Consider the following 24,083-nt stretch of genomic DNA (forward strand, 5'->3'; position numbering starts at 1 on the left):
AGTAACTAACAGAAAACCAGAGACCAGGAACGCTCGGGTCGAAAAAACGGGAGAGAATAGAGAAATATTGAGAGAAAAGAGACCGGGAAGGCAAAAAACAGAGACCGGGAACGCAAAGTCGTCCGAGGTTTCCACATCTTCAGGCGGTCAGAAAGTACAGAGTTTTTTCGTTTTCGTTGTTTTCGAATTTCAAACAAAAATGCAAGCTTGTGTTTCATCCGTTAAAAGTTAAAGAGTTAAAACCGCGCGTAGCTTCGACCTGGTCAGGCTTATTTCATTAAATTCAGGCAAATCAGGCAAATTAAATTCAGGCATAAAGGTGGTTATTTCGCTACAATGGTGTGAGAGAGAGATAATTTCCCGCCGAACAAATCGAAAAACCCTTTTCGAACTTATCCGACGTGTTTTGCGTGTTTTGTGCGTTGGCCGTGCGTGCGTTTATGTTTGTTAACAGTGCTCCAAGAACAATAGTAACAAAATGGGTAAATTCTATTCCAGTTAGCAGCGGTCAACAAAGGGCGAGAATCTGTGACGGGCAAACATCGACGGGTCCGGTGCAATTGTGCGATCCTGCAATTTAATGGTTCTAGCACAAGTGTTATAACGTGAGAAGCGAAAACGAAACGTGCCCAGTGTAATATCGTTTATCGTGTCGTAACGAAAGTGGTAAGGTTTTATTTCTCTTGAAGCGAAGCGTTTGGCGGCATTTCGCGGTTTGGCGGTGATCGTGTGTACCTGGTTAAGTGGAACCATTTTTACGATAATTGCGTGATGTTGAGCCGTGGCTCTTCTGTCTAAGCCAAGGGTAGTGCGGATTATTTTCTCCTACATCTGCGCATCGCATCGGATTCGGCAAAAGTAACAATCGACTCTCTGTGAACATCTGTGCAAAGAAGCCCTTGGCACACAAAAAACCCTGGCAAGTGTTGTGCAAGTGTGTGTTTTTCGAGTCGTCGACAAAGTTCTTCACCTTCAGAAAACTGATAACCGCATCTCTGGGCCGCGATGAGATAAGATGTTACCAGGAAACTGTCGATTTTCTACGATTGTAAACGACAGTCATTGAAAACCGCAGAAAGCTTTCAAATGCGCCAATACCTCTCCTCAGGGGTTGTACATCCGCCGTAGAAACGCTTTCTGTGGTTATCGCGTCGCAAACGGAACGGATGCAGAAGGATGCTCTAAAGCCGCCGCAAAAATGATTTCTTCATCCCACAACCTCAATGTAAACTGAGACACGTCTATAGCGCGCTTAGTAACGAGTTATCGATACTGCTCAGATTATCGACTAACGCGGCGACGATCGGTCGATCGTCGATGAAATATATTTACGGTCATCTCATGGTGTTTACCACCGTGTGCCGTATCTCTTTACGAGGTGATCAACTCTTATCCTCTTCAATATGTTACTGATTCCGACGTGGATTGTGTCAAGATCACTGGATGGGATGCAGGGAAATGCAGGAACTGTGCTCAGAGCCAATGTTCGGTTCAACAGCCTAACTCGAATAATGATAGTCCCAACGAAAGGTGCTTTAAATTGGGATTGTTTCGATTGAATTCGCTGCACCCGTTCCACAGCCTTCGGACAAATCCTTCTCGGAATTCCCGTGGTTGGAAACACCGACAGGCACGCACACATCGTAAGTTTCGCCTACCATCAGGGGTAGACAAAAACTAAACCGTATCCTCAAGGCTGAAACTTTTAAACCCTTGGGTGCTGAGAAATGGGAATAAAAAATGAACCCAATTATCCCTGAATTTCTGGGGATTTCGTTTCCCGTTTGCAACTGCCCGCTCATCGTTACCGCCTTCTATGTGAGCGGTTAAGGCAAAGACCGAGCTCCTTAGTGCGGTAACGTTTTTTTCTCCGCTCAAAACTGGTAAAAACACAGCACACCTTCACGGTCCGCTCATTGAAGAAACTATCTCCTAGCGACCCCTTTCATCATCGTAATAAGATTAAGACCCCGCGGCGATTCACCTTCCCCGTTGAAGTAGACCACTATTCTAGGCCGCCGGTGCTTTAAAAATATGGAACGCATTCTGATTTCTTAAAGATAGAAACCTCTTTCTTCTTATTATTCTGGATAAAAGGCCACTGAAAAATGCCTACTTCCATTCGATTTCGAAGGTGATCGACATAATTTCACCGAGGATTTAATTTCCCTCCGCTCTTTTGAATGCAGTTTTGCATGCAGCTCGTAGATATGGAAGTATTTTTCATATTGAAAATACTTTGGACACTTTTAAAATGATACGTTGTTAGTTCTGTAAATAAAAAACAATCTAGATCCTTTCGCTTCCGTTAGAATGATCTGAAATTTCATGAAACCTACTTTTGTAGAGCGTTATAACTCCTTCCGAGGGATGAAATTTGGCTGTTTAAAATTTTCCTCTTCTGCAGGTGGTCCCGGAACGAAGCAGTAACAAGGTATTGGGACTTCCTCACGTTGACTTTTCGGACCGTCTTGTTTCGTCCCGTTCGGATGGACACCACAAAATAGCCGCCTGATGGCCGGTTTCTCGGGCTGAAGAACTATTTTTTACGGTGTCTGTTCTCTGTTCGGTACTGGCCGGCAGGATAGCCCCGGCAAGTTGTCGCTGTCTCGGTGTTCCTTTGGGAAGACGGTTTCGTTAAGTTGAACGCATCAGTTCCTTCCTTGGGTATCGGTCCTCTCGGTGGTGGGATGCGATGCGTGAACGCAAGATATTATGAATTATTCACCAGGAACACAGTATCGTCCGTCATTGTACGACGGAGTTGACCAGGTTGTTTGCGGTCGGTCGGTGTAACCACTTTTGCGACCATAACCCCAAGCAGCTCGGCGTTTTTTCGGGCTCTCGAGTGTAGCTGCACCGTGGGAGTGCTACGAATTCGAGGGAAGTAATTGAAGAAAACAGTCTGTGTGCCTGGGGGAAACGCAAATACACCATTTGGGAAACAGGTTTCCGGAAGTGCAAGAGTCAACAGTGCGCACCACGCACACATTGACTCACCCGCTGCAATGCGACGGAGAACTTGTGCGCCGACGAACGTTTTTATTTTCTTCTTCGCTCAGTTGCATCGTTGCTGGTTGCTACCTCAGCTCGAATTTAATTAAAAACCAAAAGTGAATTCCCGCACCATTTTCACTGCTGTGAAGCGCGGAAGAAGTGGCGTGTTTTTTACGATGCATCACTTCCGGCACGTTTAGAATGATGAAACCAGAATTTTTTTTGGGAAGCTTGGGTTTGTCATGCATGTACGGTTTTGATGAATTAATGTTTTTTCTAACAACCTTCCAATAACTTTGATAAAAACGCTCAAATTACATCATCGCTTTTAAATGAAATTTCAGGCGAGGAAGGAGTGTGTCGTTCGGAAGCCGGTCATGTGCTGCATCCTGCTGGTTAGTCACTCGGGATTATCCCCTCAAAGGCAAAGGGGCCAGTTGCATACTTTAACTTGGACCCTTCGCAACATATGGCCTTTTCATGTTATTGAAAATTCAAACATTTACTTACGTTTCTGGTGAATTGACCCTCTGTAATAAACACTAAAAATTGGAACGAACTTAGCTTCGTCACCGTTTGGATCTTCCCAAACACGACGCTTTTCAGTCCCCGAATTATTCGTCTCAAATAGATGGATAACCTTATTCGTTAGGGTCATCATACTTATAAGCCAATTAATTCCCAGCTGACGATGGTTCGCTACGTAAAGCTAACTATCCCTCCCGAAAGGGGCAGCGAGCGTAACGAAGAATAACACTTCCAGCATAGCTAACGCCTCTTGGTTCTTCCATGTTGATTAAGCACATAACACCGGGAGTGCAGGAAAGCCAAAATGGACTTTCTTCGGTCGCTCTCGAAGGGGTGTCGAAGCCCTCTCTTCGGGAACGTGACTTCCACCCTGACCGTTTCGAAGGCTACCGTACGGTGAGTCAACAGACGGATCGATGCAATTAGCATGTCGGCATGCAAATGCATTCGACAAATGGTAAACACACTTCACGGTAAAAGGCGGTCACGATCGTTCGAAGGATCATCTTCGGGTGTCTTTCACTAATGTGTCTTCCGATGATACCTCAGTAATCGCTCGGCTAATTTCTTTACTGTTCACATTCGCAAAATAGTTCGCAATAGTTTAAACGCTCAATGAGTTGTAACTGGCACATGCATCAAGTTGTTCCGTTTCCAAATATGTACGGGGTGTGAATCGATCACCTCACGATCGCGTTGTCCGGCGTGTCATTGGAAGGTCCCATGCCTGCCAGAATATGATGATGGACGGGGCCAACGCTCCGAAAACTCCGTGGGCCACTGCGGAAATGGTCGCTCGAAACGGTTGCGTTCCGTCGCGTCATGAACCACAACGCCGACCTTCGCCAGTCCCGCTCAACTCCTGCGAGTACGGTCACCCCCGGTGGTTTGTGAGACGAATAAATTAGTGCTTCTGCGTGTTGGCCACTGCTGTCCAAAAATCGGTGTCGATCGTCGGTGGAAGATCGCTGTGACGGGTTGTTTGCTGATTTGACTATCCAATGATTTCAGCTTCATTACGCTAGGCTTCATCTTAGCTGGAAAATGGGAAACCTTTTTTAAATAATGCCGCCAATAAGTGGTTCAGCACTTGGGATGAATTCAATGCTGGCGGAGCACTGATTGGCCTTTTTTCGCTTCGGTTAATCAGTTCTCTTGCGCAACATGATACGGCGTAAACCAACCCGAGTTCTTTTGCAATTCGTCCAATTATTGGGACTCGGAGGTCTAGTGTTTGTGGTTAGATCATTTGAAATCGTTTACCGGTGGCAAATAAGACCGTGGTTGGGTGGCTCTAGGCTGACCTAGTAGGTGCAAAGCCCTCAGAAAGTGTTGTGGCTCGTCGTGTCCTTCGCTGCACCTCCGATAAGCTGCAAGACGGAAAGCTTGGGGTTTTCTAATTAAAAAACTTTTCCTGTCTCGCTGATACTCGCACGATGAGCACATAGCGGAGGCATACATATATGGAGGGAATTACCTTGCTTTGGTTGCGGCCTGTGGCCTGTGGCCTGTGGCCGATTGAAAAGTTGTCAATGAAATTTGGCTCACGGCAGGCACGCTGTTTATGAGCCTCCGCGTCTTGATGTGGCCCGACACGCAGGATTGGCGCTGTTGTTAATTTGTTTTCGGCATAAATCAATTATGGTAAAGTTCATTCCAAGGGCGAGCCTCACGCGCGCCATTTTCAGCGCTAGTCGTTGGGCAACCGGCACTGATGGGTGTGCTGGTGGGCAGCCTGGTTGAGGTTAAACGGTGTTGTTGGTTCGCCTCCGCCGACCGCCCCGTGGCTCCGGTACACGTGCGGGGCGCGATTGGATGCTTCCACAACTCACGCGTCAACGGTTTCCTCCCCTGGCGTGTGCGATGAGCTGGAAGAACGGCGTGAAAACCCACGACGCCGCCGCGGCGCACACGGTGCACGGCATTGACTTTCGTTGATGGCCCGGGGAACGGGTGCGAGTGGGACGCACGGCGGCAAACGGTGCTCAGCGGACTGTGGCCATCGGAACGGATTTTTTGTCGCGACGTGGGGTTCACCTGTCTGTCGCTCGTCCCAGCAATCGACCTGCGCTCGAAACGCGCGTAATGAGCGGCGCGGCTCATCAGCTGGCTTGCGTCGAGGGTGGTGCTGGGTTGTGGGTGGGTGGGTGGTGGTGGCGGTGTCCATTTTCGCACACACACATACACATGAATTGCCCGTCGTCGCGCTCCACACACGCAAGCAGCCACAAAACCCCGGCGAGGGAAATGGTTCGAGCCCAAAGGCCCATTGTTTTCACCTCTCCAGAGACTGCCACAATGTGAGTGTGGGTGCGTGTGGTTTGAAAATAAATACGCCACAAGTACGCACACAATCACGTGGTCGTCGCATGTCGAGAATGATCGGACAGTTTTCAGGGAACGGTGGAAGGGCTCTGGCGAAGTGGGTGCGAGATGAAAATATGGCAAAACAATAGGAGTTGATCGGACACGTTTTATGTTCATTGTTGACCGGTTGAGGCTGGATGTTGAGCATACGGGCATTTATTATGAATAGAAGTGAGCAATTTTTTATGGTGGACTCTGCCTGAATTCTTGAAGTTCTGGACATTAAGTCCACATTTTTACATTCGATCGATTAGAATCGTCCTCTAGGCGCGCAGTCCAAAGCTCGAAACTAAATTCGATTCCCTTGTCAAGCTCCTTCAGCTTGTAGGTCTCTTATAAAAGGCAACCTCCGTGAATGGCTTCAAGCGCCGGTACGTGAAATTTGAGTTAAGTGTCCACTGCTAGCGCCATTCCAAGAAGCGTCACTCGACCTGGTCAAACTTAGAGCCGGGCTACGATCACCCGGTCGGTGACTCTGGCATCCTCCACCGAACAGCTCTAGGTCGAAGCTTGAGGCGCTTCTCGCACCATTAACCAACCACTGCCAACGATGCTAATGATGTCTCACCTTTTGCTCCGCGGTCGTCTAATCGACATCGCGCGAGCGGAAAAAAGTGAACCAACCGATAGAGTGCAGCCTCGTCGAGACACGGCAACCTGTTTCCCGACACCATCGCTCGCTCATGCAAGGTCGAACGGAACGAACCGGAAACCGCGGGATGTGGCGAGAACAAAATCGAACATAGCTGACGATTTTATCAACTTTGCGCGGCTTTGGGTAACAACACCGTAACGACCGTGCCCGGAACTGTACCGGCCACCGCGCGACACCGTACATGGGGAGATGCTATTTTCTCTTCGGTGGCCGCGCCATCGATTGACCCCCTTTTCGTAATCGGAACCACCGGCCCAACCGGGGGACTGAGGCTGTGCCGGAAGCAAACGGACATAAATGGCCAGTGGCCACCACCATCTTCCCACAGTCGCTCTTTCCGTCGGTTCAATCGAAGCTTATCGATTGCGTGCCGCAATAGCAGGTCAGGCGTTTTCCGCCTTACGCGGGGCCCGGCCAAAGATTGAGATCACAGTGTCACTGGGCTAATGATCCTTTCTCCGCCTTCGATTGATCCGATCGGCTCCGTGCTATGCTGTGGTGATTTGCCGGCCACCTTGCTGGCCACACACACGCTCACACTCTCTGTGTCCGTTTCTGAAAAATCGCACCCCCGATTCCACCCCGGGCCCGCACGCCGCATGTAAATCGGTAGTTTTACTTTCATTTCCTTTAACACTTACCGACGGCGCGGCCGTGGTTTCTTCGAATACGCACCAGTGTTGGAAACCAATCATCCTTATTATCCATTGTTTTAATGGCAATCGGCCGCCGAAATCAAATGTGAAACCCCCCGTCTCTTGCGCGCGTGATCATATGCGCTCGGTTATCGGCCGTTCAGCTGACCGGAATTCGAAGAAGACAGCGATCAATCCGTCGGCGTCGGAATGTAAAATTTGAATCCTTATATTTCGGGACTGCTCCTAGACCTGTTTAAGTTAAGACCAGTTTTAAGGTCGCGTTCTTATCATAATCGGCAAGCATTACTTGCCTTTGTGTTTTGTGGCAGCTGACTTTTGGTACTTCATATGTTCATATGCAGCTTCATTTTTATAACATACAGTCGATACTGACAACCATCGCCAGCCATCGACTTCATATGTTCAGTTCAATCTTACTACTGCGGTCGACAAATGTCGGGAATGTCTTTCTTTATTTTCTAAATCTATGTCATTACTTTTAAAATAATTCCTACTCTATGCAATGCATGAAAATGCCGGGTGATGCCTCTAGTGTTTGGAATTCAAATTACCGATTACTTGACTTTTAAAACGTCAAACTTCATTCTGTAAATTGTAAACATATAGTAACCACTTTGAAATTTACGAAATGGGACAATATACGCTAGCAGAAAATTGGGAAATATTAAAAACTTATTTCCAACGTGGTGAGTCTTCAACTCAAAAAACTTTTTAAAGCTCATTTCAACCTCAGTAACGTTAAAAAGCCAAATTGTCATTTTCGGGGCTCGGAAAATCTATAAGTCGTACAAGAGAAGCCAATGCACCCAAAACGAGTGACTGTTTGGTGCGGATTTTTGGTCTGGCGACATCATCGGCCCATTTTCTTCGAAAATGAATAATTGCCGCTCCTATCTCTAATCTGTCCTTTTTTGGCGCCCAGCATAGCGCGAATGACGCATAACCCCCAAACGTAATATTCTTTGCCGACAGTTTGACTGATTATGGAATTATTTTTTAGCAGTAAGTAACTCAACGTTATTTAGCTATTTTACCGGCTGAACAAATGCAAACATTTTTTACTTTCGATTTACCAGACGTGCTCAGCGATGGGAAACGCTCGGTAACCAAATGAAGTGATCTTCTGGGTGTAGTGTTGCGATTTCGATTGTTTCCCAAGATGGCAAACAAAAGAAAGGGGCAGCGCGTTATCTGCGTAATTGGTGCTTCCCCTGACAGCAGACCCGCAGTCTCGCAGGGGCTAAATCTCAAACACCTCATTGCCGAACGGCTTCAAATTGAAGGGGCCCCCCCTAACGGGTCGTCGGATCGATTCCGCGAGTGTTTCCTTTTTCGTGTCTATTCACACGGCACGGAGGCCTTCCGGTTTTTGGGGGGCATTATTTTCATATGCTTATGTGCACACCACCACAACCACACACTGCCTTTAATTCATGTTGTTGTTCGTGTTCCTCGCGCGTTCCTTGACGCGACCCCAACCCCGACGACAACAGTCCACCCATGAATCCATCAACCGCGGCCCGTCCGCGCCCGCTGCTGCTGTGCCGATTCCATCGAGGGGCGTCTCCTGGAGCTGGACACAGAAAACTTCCGCGTTCGGCGTGGTGTTGTTTGCCGCGGAAGCAAACATCTTGGGGGCCGAAGCAGAGAGCAAATTATTAAAACAGAGTTGCGCCATCATCTCCGGACCCGCCCATCTCCCACAACAAAGAAGCGAGGGTCCCATCTCCATCCGCGTTGTTATTGTTCATGCAATGCAATTGCGCAAAGAAACGGTTAACCTGACACCGACCGAGCATAAATGTTGGCAACCGAGTCAGTCAGTCAGTTTTCCCCGCGGAAATTGGGTTAGAAAAAGCAAGGGCCCCAATCCAATCCACGGCGCGCGCTGGTCAGTTATCGATCGAGCAAATGCTTCTGCTTCTCGTGAAATAAAAAGCTCAAACAAGACATCCCAACTTTAGAGAAGCTTTAGAAAATCGCACAAAACGTGGCATAACATTTCGACAGGTTTTTGTGCCCCGTGTTTGGGATTAGTTCTTGGGGTGTAAGTGAATAGTTACTGCTGTTTGTGAGAGAATGCAACCAACTCCTCCGTCGTCATCGGCGCAGCCAAAAACTCCCCGGGGTCGGTGGGAACTTCTTTTATGCTCAAGTCGCCCCGTGCCCCACACAAACACACCCTTTTTTTATAGGCCTCACAAGGTGTTTGGGTTTCCGAACGGAGGAGTGAATTAATCATGCAATGGTGGCCCCGGTGATGGACCAACGGTGTGAACCAACTGACCGGGATTGTTGTGTGTGGCTTTTTTCTCCTCCCTTTAGTTTGCTCACACCTCTCCGGACTCAGACCACCGATAGCCACAGCAGCCACCGCCGTCGTCACTATTGTCTGGGAAAAATTTGGTCCCCGTCTCGTCGTCCCGGTAGACGATCCTCCCCGCGCTCCAGTTCACGAAGAAATCCCCGTGAGGGCCGTTCGGCGGCACTAGGAAACGGAGGTGGTGGTGACGGCGGTGGACACACGCGCTGCAAACTCGCGGCCACACCAGCGGTGGCCGTAAAAAGCTCACGTCAACGCCCCCCACATTGCTCAAAGGTCTCTAAATTTCTACCCACTTCTAGGAATGCTGCTTGGGAAATCGGTACAATCCGCCGGCTCGGAAATGTGTTCCTAGGCGACCGCGTCCGTAACTCGGAGATGTGAAGTGCGTGCTGTGCGCGTGAACCAACTGTGAAACGGTGGCGCTATTCCGCCGAGTGACGAATAGGCAAAGGCCGTGTAGTAAAAACGGACCCAGCAACCTTCTGAAATCGCGCGGACAGGGGTTTCGATTTTCGTGTGCGCGTGAGTGCCACCGGTACGAACCTGTTCGAGAGGAGCCCGAGCCTTCAACAACATGAAATGGAAAAATAAGGAGCCAAAACAATCGGTAAGTTTCGCCCCCCCCCGCGTGTTATCGATTTGTGCCACTCGGTTGATCTGTTTTATTTTGTGTGCAATGTTGCAGCAGATTTCACCTTCACCTTCCAGCGAGGCGAGGGCGCATTCCGTCGCATGCGCATGGTGGGTGGCGTTTCCGTGCACCCAACGCCCGAGGGCTGGCTGGGCTGGCAGTTTGAAGCACTAGTCCCGGACGTTTCTAGGAAGGCACGTGCCGCGCCACTATCAGGACCATCGCGGGTTGTGATGGCGTGATTTTTGGCACGCTTCTCAACACACCTCACCTCACTGCGCGGCATGAGAAGAAACGGGGCCTGAGGTGTGTGAAAAGTGCACTCTACTCTCCCCGCACTGGCTAAGGTCGCGGACCGATTAACTAACAATCGCCGTCGTCCGGGCTCAAACCCTTTTGCGCCGCCTGTGAATGGGGTCAGCCGCCGCCAGCATAGCCGGGGATGGTGTGTTGATGCAACGATGCTCCGACCGGCACTCCGCCGCACACACCTTCCTACTTGGGGTCTCGTATCAGCTTATCACTTAATTTTGTACGACGGGACGGGTTTGTTTTCGATGCTTGCCGCCTGCCTGCCCACCGTCGTCGGACTTGAGTGCCGGTTTTAGCTTCATTAAACACACAAACCGAACCAAATGGAGTGTATCTTTTCGCTTTCTACAAAGTACAACACACCGCACGTTGCGCTCGGCATCTCGGCAGTGGTGCCGTCCGGTGTTACGTGTTACTCCGAAACCCTCCAAAACACGCGGTGCCCTGCGAGGGCTTCGTGGGGTAAGCGTGAGGGAGAGGTGCTTAATTCCCTATCGACAGCGGACAGAGAGACCTTTATCGGTGTGTGGAAACAACGAAAATGATGAGTTTGATTAGATTTTTAGAGTGCACAACATGCCGTTTGCATGTCGGATAGGGAGAGAGAGGCAAAAAACGGTCCACCGGGGAAAACTCAGTGTTCCGGTCTGGAGAGTACACTCGACGTGACATAGGGGACGGGCCCCCGTCCGGCGTCTTGAGCAAGGTGCCGATGGTGGTGGCCAAAGCGGTGGCGGTGAAATTTGCATCCGATTTGCCACGGTTCATCCACTGTTTGTGCGCCGATACCGACCATCAGTGCCGGTGGTGTGACTGTCCTTTGGCCGCACCGCAAACCGCGTGCGTCGTGTATCGATTTCGAGTTTCACTTTTTACCAGAAGTGCTCGATCCGTGTGCCTCACGGTAAACGAGCCGGAACCCCCCGGATACGAGAATGACCGCACCGCACGGCGGACGACATATTGAACATGCTCTGCTGCTACCGATGAAGCCCTCTTTATGCGCTTAAGGCCCCCACAGGGCCGTGTAAAGCACGCTTTTCCCCGTTGATGCTTCCGTGCTCGTTGATCCCATTGCAAGTGGCCCGATGTTAGGCACGCGCGTGTAGAGCGATAATTTGCCTCACTGAGCGATTGAATCGATTTCAGGAACTTTCGAGGTACGATGCGATGGAGTCGAGTTCGGTTGCTAGCAGAGTGAGGATCAGAGTTAGAATAAAGCTCGCCACTGTCAAGCTTGGGCGTTTCACTGTTTGGTGCCGAACACATTTCTTGCAACAGAACAGATGGAGCCCAAAATTGGATTCCGACTGCACAGTTAATCAGAAATCTTTGCTGCTAACCGGCTAATCTGCATCCTGCTGACTCGTTTAGTCAGTCATTTAGATTCGAGCTTCTTTGCCGGCAATTAAAATGCAATTTCCCACCATTCGTTCGGCGAGGCCGCTGTCGTAGTGCTTCACCACCGGTGAATCCTTAGAAAGTAACGAGTGCCTCAATTAGCGGTTTCCTAGAGTCTCGTGCGCGTCACCGTGCTCCAGGTTACGCTGTCGGTTATATGAAAATTACTTCTCCGTGCTCGGAAGTTCTGCTCCACCATCGAGGGTCCTACTGTTCACTAAAAGGATGCCCGGACTGACGAGGGAAGGAAGGAAGCCCCCTGGCCCCACTACCGACCCGGTTCCGGCTCAGGGGCGCCCCCGTTGTCGACAATCTTCGCGAATGGTGCCGGCACAGAACGAAACTGGGGAAATGGGATAAAACTCGTGTTGGCTGGCCAGTGCAACAAGATATTGATTTGGCGGCATGAATATTCAGCCAGCGATCTTTAACTACCAGTTTGCCGGCGCTGTAAGCCGGCGATGTAACGATCAGTTTGCTTGCATCGTCGACATCGAGGTTCCTTCCGCGTGAACGATTTACTGTCCGATCGGTCGAGATCTGATCGGCATTGGCAGCGATCGAAACTGTACCAGCACGCATTGCGCGGCCAGTGAGGCTGGTCGAGATTTTAAGCACTACCTAGTGTTGCGTCTAGTGTTTATGGAGAACATGGTGCAGGCCGCATGATTACCGATCCATTTAACACGTGCTCACAGCACCTAATCGAGGCTGATCAAGGACTGAGGCGTGAAGCGAGCGTAAGCAAACATTAGATGAGCTGAAGGAAGTGGCACTCAACCGGGTCGTGTGGCAGAGAAACAAAAACAGAAAGCTCTAATCGGGCTGGTGTTGTTCCATTGCAGATCTCCAGCGTAACGTCGATGTCATTCCTGTCCGACGAGAACCTAACGTTTCACCGATTCTCCGATGGGACCATTTCGTTCACGTCCGAGCGAAAGAAATCGATGGCAAACGGTCTAGATAACGGTGGCCCAGCGATGACGATGGCCAGTGGCGGAGGCGGCGGGCCGAAGCAGGCTGGCAACGAGCGGATGACGAATGGTGGAGCGAATCTGACAATGGAACGCCAGCGCAAGCACTCCTACACGCAGGCCACCGGGTCTCCCATCTGGACGACCAACACGTCCTTCAACAACTACACGACCAACACGATCACCAACAGCAACCGGCGCCACCAGCGGACTGGCGGCGCCGGTTGTCAGCAGCCGGACCCCGAGGGGGGCGCAACGACGACGGCCGGCATCCCGACGCTCAGCGACCTGCGCTATCTGTCCTCGCCGACCAACCCGAACAACTCGAGCGTGATCCAGAACGGATCTACCGTGAAGCTCATCTCTACCAAAGCGGGCGCCAACACCGCGGCACCGAGCGATGATCAGTCCAACAAACAGGTACGTACTCTGGGTACCGTCTTCCGCGGTAGCGGGCGGAAGCCCGGTGGACACAGTCCAGTGGACTGCGCGAAAATTTCGAGTGCACCTCCGTCGGTCTGCCAACGGTTCCTGACGACCGTGATGGATGCCGCCCCGGGGGCACATCGAGTGACAGGGAGAAAGAATTCGTTCTTTTCGGCTACCGGCTCGGTCCGGCGCATTAGTGGAGGCTGCACACTGTCCTGCGGCCTTCCGCGATTGTTCTTAGCGATGACCACGGTACCCCCCCGGTTACGGGACTGGGGTTCCGTTAGTTGGCGGCCCGCACCCGCCACTGTGAATCTTTTATTCATAGAACTCGGTCCACGGGCGTTGATGCCGCTGGAAATAGTGAAACAATTAAAGACCTACCGTCGTGAATTTTTTCGGAGGTTGCGTTCTAGTTGAGGGGCCCCCCGGCAACATACGGCAGATTTGACCAGCGTCAAGCATCGCTTACGGCGGCGTAGTAACGGGGCCCCCCGTAGCTGATTGCCGCACGCATTTAGGAGGAGGATGTTGAACCGCTCAGCAGAACCTCGGTCCACGGAGCTGTCCGCAATTAAATGGCGCATCACACGTGTTTCTGCCTAATTACCTTCAAGGAATGGCGGGGGGGTCTAATGAGCCCTCGATAAGTTGCTGGAATTGCCAAATCGGGGGATTCGGTTTTTATCTTTCTTTCGGTAATGCGTTGCGTTTTGTCCTTTTGGCGTAAAAGTTGTGTCGGTAGAATCTGATCTTTGCGTAAGTCTGTAGCTTTAGCTCTCCCAGCTCCAAACTGTGAAACTTAATGAGGGCAAACTTGAAGGTTAGTCTGTCACTTGTTTGTTATTTGAGTCTTGCGATCTTTGAACGGTTTGTCAATCTTTTAAAGACTTGTCTAGGGCAAACGTCACGAGGCCGGTTAAAACTGAAGAAAAGCTTGCTAAAATATTAAGGCTGTCAATCCATGCTGTTTTTATTCGACAATTGTGGCCTAACTACAACAACAAAACGTATCCTTAATGCCACAAAACCTTAATGAAAGGTATTGTCCTGCGTTAGCTACTACTTTCTCTCGTTTTTCAGGCAATTCCCGGGTTTCGTGTCGATAGAACTCCTCTTCTTTAGAAGCGATCCAATCAGAGATTCATGTTTCAATACTTTCATAAGGCCGTTATTAATTCAAAGGAACAAGTAGTACTGCGAAGAAGCAATATCTAACGAATTCGGCGGATGCTCATCGTTTTGTGGATAATGCTTGCTTCAAAGGCATGATTTTTTGTCGATAGCGTTGTCCATCAATAATATCATTTAGTTTTAAAAGCTCATAGTACAGCCCGCCTTACATATCCCACCTATGCACAGCATAACCTTTGCACGGTGAATATTTCGATTTGGTTGCGATGGACCTGGTTCGCCAAGCTGTATCCAGGCCTTTTTGGGCTTGGGATTCTTGTAAAAACTCGCCTCTTCATCACTAATGACGATTCGGTACAAGAACCCTTTTATATTCAGCCGCGCAAGCAGAAATGCACAAATTGTTTTCCATCTTTCAATGTCTGCTTTTTCCAATTCGTATGGAACCCATAAGACATTTTTCTAATCATTCCGCCGGGACGCAGGTGATGGGAAACTCGTGTGGGAAACTCGCAGGTGATGATGGTCGTGTGGTCAACTCCTAACATTTCTGCAAGCTCTTTTTGCATCTGATGTGCATCCTGATCGAGCAATGCTGCCAATTCTTCATCATCAATCGATTTTGGCTGTCCCCGTCGCTCTTGGTCTTGTAAGCTAACATCACCGCTTTTTTAAACTGTAGGCTATTACAGTTCAAAGTCTCTATAATACAAAAGGAAAAATAACCGCGCAAACAACATCCGACACGTTCTCTCAGCAAGAGCTTGTTTTCCATAAACATTCATTAAAATACGATGGCTTTCGGTAGCACTTTTTTCATGTTGAAGTAATGTTTACACAAAAAACCTGTTTTATAAAAAAAAATTGTTACGTTGGGTGAATAACGTCATCTAATGTAAAACCGCATGAATTAATTGAGTTTTAAGTCACTCAGGCAAAACAGTTGAAGCATATTTCGTATCCTGTGATGTTGCCCTCTACTCCCTTCTGCTTAAGAATGGCCACTTACTGGAACACATTTAGTGATCAATTTGGTACTTTCGGTTTTTTTGTACCAGACCATTTTAAATTTTGGATTGTAAATCATTTATTTTTCCAAATTCAAGCTGGTGATATCAATTTTACACTCAACCAGTTTTATCTCCACATCCACCCCAAGATCCCCAGAAGAACCCCCGAAGGCTCACTCGAAGCTGATGCCGTAGAACAGATAGAACAACCAGCCGAATTCATGTTGTTGCACAACTACTACCGCTGAAACAATCGCGTGCGCAAATGTGTGGTTACGCGTTTGGTGCGAGTCGCTTGCGTCCGTAAGGAAAACAAAGAATTTATCGCCACGGATCGTGCACCGCCGCACGGTCTTGGCACGCAGAACGTGTTGCGCAGACCTGCCTGCCGCCGGGCCAGGCGCTCTGGGTCTGATAAGATTTTGTCGTGTATCGAGTTTTGCGTGCCTCGCGAACACAACAGACCCGATTCCCGACACCAGCCAATGGAGCGTTTTTTTTTTAACGAAGAGGTGCCAGGTTCTGCCTCCTGCCCGAGTCTGGTTCGGGAGTGAATAATGGACAGTATTGTCCCTGACTTGCGACTAATGGGCCAATGGGGATGAGAGAATTTTATCTCTCGCGACGTCCTGTTTCTGATAATGATTAAGAAAGCGTTTTTGCACCACAAAATGAACTCACTTTGCAGCCATATTGCTGGTGGGATGACGCATGATGTGTTCTTCGAGACAAAAAAGCTATGCGCCATCACAGGACAACGTTTGTGCCCTGGAAGATCTAATTACCTTCAACGACTTGCTTACTTGCCTAAAATGTCTGACAAAGGCTTTAACTTAATTTATTTGTCGTCCTTAATTGAATTGCGCCAACTCGGCCACTTATTGTCCCAATCATTGCCACGCGTTCCGATTGCAACCCGCTCGATCGCTGGAGATCACTCGGACGGAAAATGCAACGCAACCATCCGCCTCTTTTTAGCTGAAGGTGTCAATTTACAGTATCAACGATTTTCCGCCTCATAAACCCTGCTTCATAAAATCGACTCAATCGGCTCTCCGGTGTTGCAATAGCGCGTAAAAAGGAATTGTATTTGGCCTATATGAAATGTGACAGCAGAATGCTTAACAGGCTTGAGCACGGAAAGATTCTCTCATCCTTCGAGGTATGGTGGCTGTGGTCTCCAGTTTTGCGGTAATTTCAAGTCAAACTCCAGGTCCCGGATAAAATCGTAACCCACCTTATTTTCTGGGTCGGCCACTTGGTCCCACTTTTTATCGTACTCGTGGTTTATGGTTCATGATCCGTTCGTTCCATCTGTTCCACTTGGCAGTGGGAAAAAGTCATCCGAATCAATTTTCGACGTCACTGCAATGCCCTACAACGAGATAGACAGAGAGAGAGAGAGAGAGAAAGAGAGAGAGTGAGGCGTGAATCTTGCTGTCGTGGGCAGCATGCCTCAATATAAACATTGTCAAACATAAAATCTACTCCTACGCCCCGTCGTGAACCTCTTTCTTCTTCGCTGCCGAAGCGCTGGAATGGTCGTATAATTAAAGGGCACAGGGTTCCCGGCCATGTTCCAGTTTTGGTGCCCAAAAAATGTCTGAATTTGTTCAACCCATGGAAAGTGTTGAGGGAACTTTAATGGACGCGGCGCGCTCTGTCGCGTTTGTTGGGCATACTTTCTGAAGCACGATAGGCCCTCATTAAATACTAATTGTTCGATCACTCGCTGCTGTTGGTGACTCGGAATGGACGTTCAGCGGGGACGCTTCCGCGGTGCACCAGTCGGGCTCATATTAAAAAGTGTCTCAAGTGCTCGGCAAACCGTGGCAAACCTATTTCGAACGAACCGCCAATCTCTGCTGATACCACGGAGCCGAGTGGTCGTCGCAAGAATTCACTCACGGCCACAATCAATTCGTCGTCGTGCATTCCTTTTTACATTCCCCAAGGGCCCAATGCACCGGATACGGCGGTGCGGTCATGCGTTGAACACCTCTCTGGTATCAGCGCAAAGAAGTGTCCAACTCAAGAAGTATCGACGGCGGGAACCACCAGACCCACAAATTTCTTGTTCCAGTTTGAAACGCTTTTTTGGGGGGGTTTCCCCCGATGCTTGTTTTACGAAGGACATCCGGAATTTGCCGTTCGCACAAAACACATTACGTCGAACGCGAGAAGCGAGAGCTCGTTTGCGAGCAGGCCACCGATATCCGGAACCGGTTCCGGGCCGGAATCGCTAAACACTCGGAAATCATATCGAGTGGTGGTGCCCGCGGTGGGTCGTGTACCGATGTTGGCCCTGTTTTCCATGTCGGAAGTTTGTTTCTGGGGTCCGTTCGATTTGCTGTCACCGTGCGTCGATTGCGCGTGTGGTGCCCGAAATTTCCATGCCACCCGAAACTGGGCCGAGGTCCGCCCACAGCGATGTCCCCTGGTGGTGCAGGGAGCAAACCGTCTTTCCATTCGTAGCGTATTCCAATACGCATTAACGCATTACGAAACATTCCCATCGTATGTGTACCCTGGGCGTCTCGCTGTCCCCGTTTGATTCGAGTTTTTGCCGGCTTGTTAATTGCAAGATGTACGTGTTACCAGCGCAGCCACCGCCAGGAGCATTTTTTCACGTTTCGCACAGCCCCGCTACTATTGGGCCTCGTGGCCGCGCCGGCTCCAGCATCGATCGGGTAGTGTAAATGAAGTGCCTCCGAAGCGGAGCAGGAGCCCCCCGCAGGCTGATTAGCGTGTTGCGGCTCCAATTCAATCCTCTCGTGTTTCGAGCTGCTGCATGTGCGAATGTTTTGTTAGATTTTTTCCTCGCCGTCGCGTATTATGTTTGTTTTCATTATCCTCGTTTTCTCCGTGCCAAGTGGGTGTCTAATGTTGGCTCTCGAGGCACGAGCGAGCCTCGGCCGCCTGGCCGGGCCCGGCCTGCCCGGTCACCGGATAACGAATGCCTCACCACCACTTCAGTCAACAATTTCCTCACTTTCTCCGCTGCAAGCCTCACTGACCACACTCTGGGCCCTGGGCAGCCGAGAGTTGTGCCGAGCGGGACATCGCCAAGCCAATGCACCACACTGCGATCTTCACAGTTCACAGAAAAAATCGACAGCAACTTCTTGATCGAGCCCGGCCCGTGATAGTTTTCCCATTTCTCCAACGATAGTTGCCAAGGCTTGTGTGGAGCCAAAAGTTTCTACAATTTTAAAGCTGGCCAGTGTACGTCTTGGGAAATATTATGAATTATACAATCATGCAGCTCTTAGCAGGGCCCCCTTTCAAACGGATCCTGTGCGAAGCGCAGTTCGCGCGGAGTTTGATAAATGGCAATGTTTGTTCATTACCTGCGCTCGTTTGTACTTTGTTGGGACGGTTCCAAGTATAATTTTTCCAGTGGCCGTGTGTCTCCTAGGAGCTACGGTGGGCGGTGGCGATGTAGCCTTGGCTTGTCTCCTACGCAATTTGTCAGGCGAATGGCGAATGATATTTTCGTGTTCGCCCCCATGTGCCCGGCCTCTGCGCCCTTTCCTAGACGAATGGAAAATTTTGGGCTGCCCAAAAATCAATAAACTCCGACAAGGGTGGAAAAGCACCGGGACCGAGTGAAGTGCGCGGTGGAAGGAACCCCATAGGAAAACAGCGAAACTTGTACATCACGCGCTTCACGTGTTTTATGGCCATGCAAAGTTTTCCGATGGTTGATTAGACTATCAACCGCCGCAACACAGGCGTAAGGAATGCAATAAACGGAATGTTTGTTTAAAAACCATCCCGCTCGAAGACCCGGTTTGGTGTGCAAGTGACCCCACCAAATGTTGGAGACGCGCGTGTATTGACATTGGCGTTTTTAATTACCATAAACAGTCGTTAGCAATTCACTCATGAAGGAGCATTAAACGGTAATTCGGGGTAACCTGTTTATTCAATTCGAAGAACCATCGGATTGCCCTGAAGAATATTGATGATGTTGGTTTTGGAAATGGAGATCAAAGTTTTTAGATCACATTCATTACGCGGCCCGTGCGTTCGCAAAGTAAGCAGATAATGATTATAAATCGCTATCCGAATTGTTTGCTTGCGTTCTTTAACAAAACTTCCGATTGTTTAGGATTGTGTGATGCATCGAGCGAGGCTTAAGGTTTACCGTTTGGTGCTGTAAAATGCGTTTGTGTTTGCGTTTAATCCGTCCATTGTGAGCTAATAGTGTTTGGTTTTTATTCTACTCGCAAGTCGTGCGGATTATGTCGTCGCCTGTGGTTGGTTCGGTTTACCTAAAAGCACCGCAATAAGGGTTTATTTGCGTTGGAGAGCGATAAAGTACTCTTCTTTGAACGCGAGCCTTGCTCTAGACGTGGCTCTGTTTGCGCCTGTTGGAAGCGTGAGGTCATGTAAACATACGGAGCTGCTGCGACAAGTTATCGTGTGTCGGACCAACTGTTGCTGGCGCGCAAGAGGCACCAAAGGGAATGCAATAAAAGTCCTTGTTAAACACCTGACGTCATTTGTAGGGGTCATGCTCGGGGTCGATTCAGCATGAGTCACCAGTTTTCAGCACAACAGCAAGCAAAAAACGGGCTTCAAAGTCACGATCACACCACGGACCGGATGATCGTGAAACATGATTTCATCGTCAAACTATCCGTGACTTATCTGCTATCGCGGGTGCGTTCCCGGCACTGCGGATGAGCTTACACGTTACATCACGGCGAGCGAGGGGTAAACCGGATTTTCGGCATCACGATGCTGCGATGCTGTGGTCCCATGATGCGGAATTGCGCCGCGCTTCGCGTTCGCTGATGGCTTCGAGCTTAGGACGGGGTAATGCGAATCGAGAAACCAAAACAAAGCAGGAAATCAAAACAAAGCCAAAAACGCAGCTTTTCGAAACGCACAAACGGCTTTTTCTGGCTCTGGAATGAATCCCCCCGGGCGCGCCGTTGAAACGGGCACTCACTGTTTCCAGTGAGTGCTGTTGAACGAATGAATGTGAGTGCCTTCCAGCGTGAGTCACAGCTAAACTCGAGGTAGCAAAGACACAAACCGCGTTGGCTCGAGTGGCTTGCGTACAACTTGCACACCACTTGGTGGGCTAGTTTTGTGCAAAAATTTGACTTTCTTCTCAACGGACTATTGCATTTACATTCTGTTTGAACTTTCAAAATTCATTTAGTTGGTTTTCACCGTGTATAAGTTTTTATGGATCAGTTTTTACTGTAAAATGTTCTTGCTATCGGCAAGGCGCTGAGTTATGTTTGTTCAACCAATCCGTTATTATTTGAGGGCTTTAAGCTGCACTGGAACGCAGCTCTTCTAACGCTCTCCTTAGCTCCTTATCCCGAAAGCAATCCTAGGGTTAAATGTGGGTCAACGAAATTTCACCTCTGCGGCGGAAGATCTTTGCCCGTCCTCTGTACCGGGACCGTTCTTTGTCCCAAGTTCCACAGCACGCCATATAGCTCCGGGCAAGCTCTCTGTTACGTTTTAATGATTCTGATTGCGCTCACATCGTTATCATCGCTGTCGGTAGCGCAAAGGATGCAACAGAACGCAGGATAATTACAATTTAATGAGCAAAATTTACGCGTCTCCTGTGAAACTGCAATTTGTTGCTTACAGCGGTCTGGCCACCATTATTTGTTGCCTCGCGATTCAGTCGAACCCTCGAAGTGTTCCGGCACAGATTTATGCAAAATCCTCTCAGCCGAAATCTATTCCCATTTTTTGTTATTTTTTGTTGCGTAGTGTATTGGATAGTTTGTCTCGCACTCCGCGGCCGTAATCGTTCCCGTTCCGCGTCGAAGAAGGAGGCATAAGTCAATCGGCCCCGACTCAGTCATGGCGCTAATCTTATAACCGCGCGCACCGCGCATTGGCACAATCACACTGGCTGGATGTGCTAAGGACCGATTGCGCCTTTTCGTGTCTTTGTCGATACTGTTACGAATATGTGGTGGTAAAGCTAAGAAGTTGCCCAAACCAGTCCGTTCCTTGTGTAGCTGGATTGCAAATTTCGGCCACCGCTTAGTGACTAACGAAAGTGTGAAATAACCACACGCAATGCTCGAACGGCCAGCTCAATGCACCACCACCTTTTGGGTGGACTTTTGCTTTCCTCCTCCATTGCTTCTCGCTTGCTTCTGTTTCCGATGGGTTCCGGGCCGGGCCTGATGCCAACTCATTATCGGCACCACCTCGTGGCAGGTTGAGCATGTGGAGCGAAACCGCGAGAAAAGGGCAACTCGCGGTGAAAAGTACAAGTTCCTGTGAGAGCAACAGTTTTTTTTTTGCTTGTTTGCCCTCGTGCCTTCGTGCTGCACCCCAATTCGAACGCAAATTGTGCGATGGAAAAGCGCGGCGTTTTCTAAATTAAATTAAAGCTACTGGCTCAATGTGCAGTTTTCCCATCCGACGTCGACCCAGGCCGGGCCTGGTTTCGGTCATTATGATATTTTATTTTCACCGCTACTGGGGCGCTTCACCTTCCCCGTGGCTTCCTCACGCACTCGCGACGGGCGCTACACAAAGAAACAATAGAGGTGAACACTAGCGCGGGGGGCCACGGTGCTCGGAAAATGGCAAACGTTCGATGTGGCCACCGAAGGTGCAACCAAGCGGGGTGGGTCCTACACACGGCCAGTGATGCTCAATTAGGGCAAGAAGAGATCCCCCGGAGAACCCACAAAGTGACTCAATGTTTTATTCTACCGTAAACCCGGGCTGTGGACGACGGTGCTTGCCTCGGGGGATAATTGAATTACTTTACATACAGTACCAAAGATGCTTGCGCCAGCGACAAATAAATACTCGCGCGTGCGCGGACTGCCGTTGCCACGTGGGAGTAACGGGTGGGTGCGCTGCTTCGACTAATTGTAAGAGGCGCATAGCGAGACAGAGAGACAGTCATCCGCCTAGCACCGCTGCAACCGTCGCCTCATCCGCCACTTAATCGTGGGATTGGGGACGAAAACGCGGACCTCGGCCGCGCATGTTGCCGCTGGGCTAACGAAGAGGCAAAAGGTCGTCCCAAGGTGGGCTGTGGGGGGCGCCCTTAACGGCATTCCAAAAATCGATGCCGCGGGGGGACATGTGGTCGCCATCATCATTTGATTACCTCTAAATCGGAAGATTATACAAATCGGAACTCATCCGCCCGGGGAGAAAGTTTCGGTGGGCCGGCGTGTTCGAGAGAGAGCCTGGCCCAACTTCTATGCGTGCGTTGGCCAAAACAAAACCGGAAGCGTATTACGGCACCATCTGGGGTCCACTGAGGCCGGTTGACAAACACTGGGCGAATGATATAACGTTCCAACGTTCGGGCTAGCCGCGCACCACGCTTTGATGTGTCCCACGCACTGGAAATGGACAAGAACTCCGGATTGGTCCCTCTGGTTCCACCTTCTGCCGTAGGCTCAAGTTTCAGTTCGGTTTGCGCCACCTCGATCGTGGGGGTCTCGCGTTGCAAAGTGCGCTGCCCAGTTCCGCGCCAAGCTCTCCGTGCACGCATATTGCAGTTCGTGCAGCGGCGGCCACCTTTCTGGCCCGGAATTCGAGCAGTTAACCGAAGCGGAAAGACATGCCACACGATCACGTCAACGGTTGAGGTGTTGAGAAGGAGCGGTGCGGCCACCACTCTCCACTGCCCACCGACATACACAGAAGCCTCGCAGCAGGTCGATAGAACGGCCAACACGGCGCGCAGTGGTCAGCACAAATGGGAAGAAACCATTTCGACGGCCATCGCACCGTAATAAGATATTCAGCAATGCGCCAAATGGAACCCATTCTCCGGTCGGCGTGTGAGACACGCGTCGTTTTAAGAACCGCTACACCGCTTAAATCCGGCTTAAGGCCTCATTATCGGCCTCGAGAGCTTGTCTTCCGTGCCCTTATCTGGGGTGATTTTTCTAAAGCATAGCTCACATAAGGGGCTTCGCTTTCTGTGTTTTTAAAAGACCGCGTGGGAAGTTGCTTTTGGGGGAAACAATCCCAAAACGTGCTCCGTCCCCCCAAAACGTACTCCAAATGCGTATGCACAGCATCCAATATTCAACGCACCTAATGGAGCAGCAATTGGCGTTAAGCTGCAATTAGCGACGCTCGCCCAGCTCTGTCTCGGCACATAATTAATTGTGATAAAAATTAAGCCAAGTCGAGCTTCCGTAACGTTGCGACACGAGCTGTCGGCGGCAGCGACGGCTCCACCACCATTCACCCAGACGACGCATCGCGCGGACGTGATTAAAACGCAAGCAAAACGCGCCCGCAGCCCAACACCTGACCCAGTTCGGGCTGGGAAATGGGTTTGCTGTTTTCAGTTTTTTTTTCGACCCCCGTCCGCAAAGCGTTTGTTGTCTTTCTTCGCCAGGCCAGGGCGGGGGGGCATATTCTCGGTCGCAACATTTAAAGCACCAACCCAACCCGACCGCGAAGGCGACTCCCCGCCGCACCGGAGACCGGCGGTTGCGGAATGCCAGTGAAAACGCAGAAAGCCGCGCGACGATCCGACCGACCGACCGACCGGCCGATGTTCTGGGTTGATGACGATCGCGACGACGGAGACGACGGGTTGATGGTGGCCTGTGGCCGGGGTGTTTTGTCAGCAATCGACGCGCTCGTCTCCGGTCACCTTCTCGGTACTCGGACAAACAATCCGG

The 24,083-nt window shown here is 50.0% G+C and overlaps 1 protein-coding gene across 1 annotated transcript in view; it reads left to right on the plus strand.

The window, feature by feature from the left end:
- The first annotated feature begins 186 nt into the window (after nucleotides 1–186).
- LOC131205975 (sodium-dependent nutrient amino acid transporter 1) overlaps nucleotides 187–24,083 on the plus strand; it is a 31,743-nt gene continuing 7,846 nt past the window's right edge. Inside the window, exons 1-4 of the mRNA XM_058198305.1 lie at nucleotides 187–262; nucleotides 499–666; nucleotides 9,832–10,139; nucleotides 12,722–13,270. Of these exons, the coding sequence (XP_058054288.1) occupies nucleotides 10,107–10,139; nucleotides 12,722–13,270 (582 nt within the window). The 5' untranslated portion in view covers nucleotides 187–262; nucleotides 499–666; nucleotides 9,832–10,106. The remainder of the gene's footprint in view (nucleotides 263–498; nucleotides 667–9,831; nucleotides 10,140–12,721; nucleotides 13,271–24,083) is intronic.

The sequence above is a fragment of the Anopheles bellator genome, chromosome 1 (assembly GCF_943735745.2).
Source record: "Anopheles bellator chromosome 1, idAnoBellAS_SP24_06.2, whole genome shotgun sequence".
In the NCBI taxonomy this organism is placed as follows: Eukaryota; Metazoa; Arthropoda; class Insecta; order Diptera; family Culicidae; genus Anopheles; species Anopheles bellator.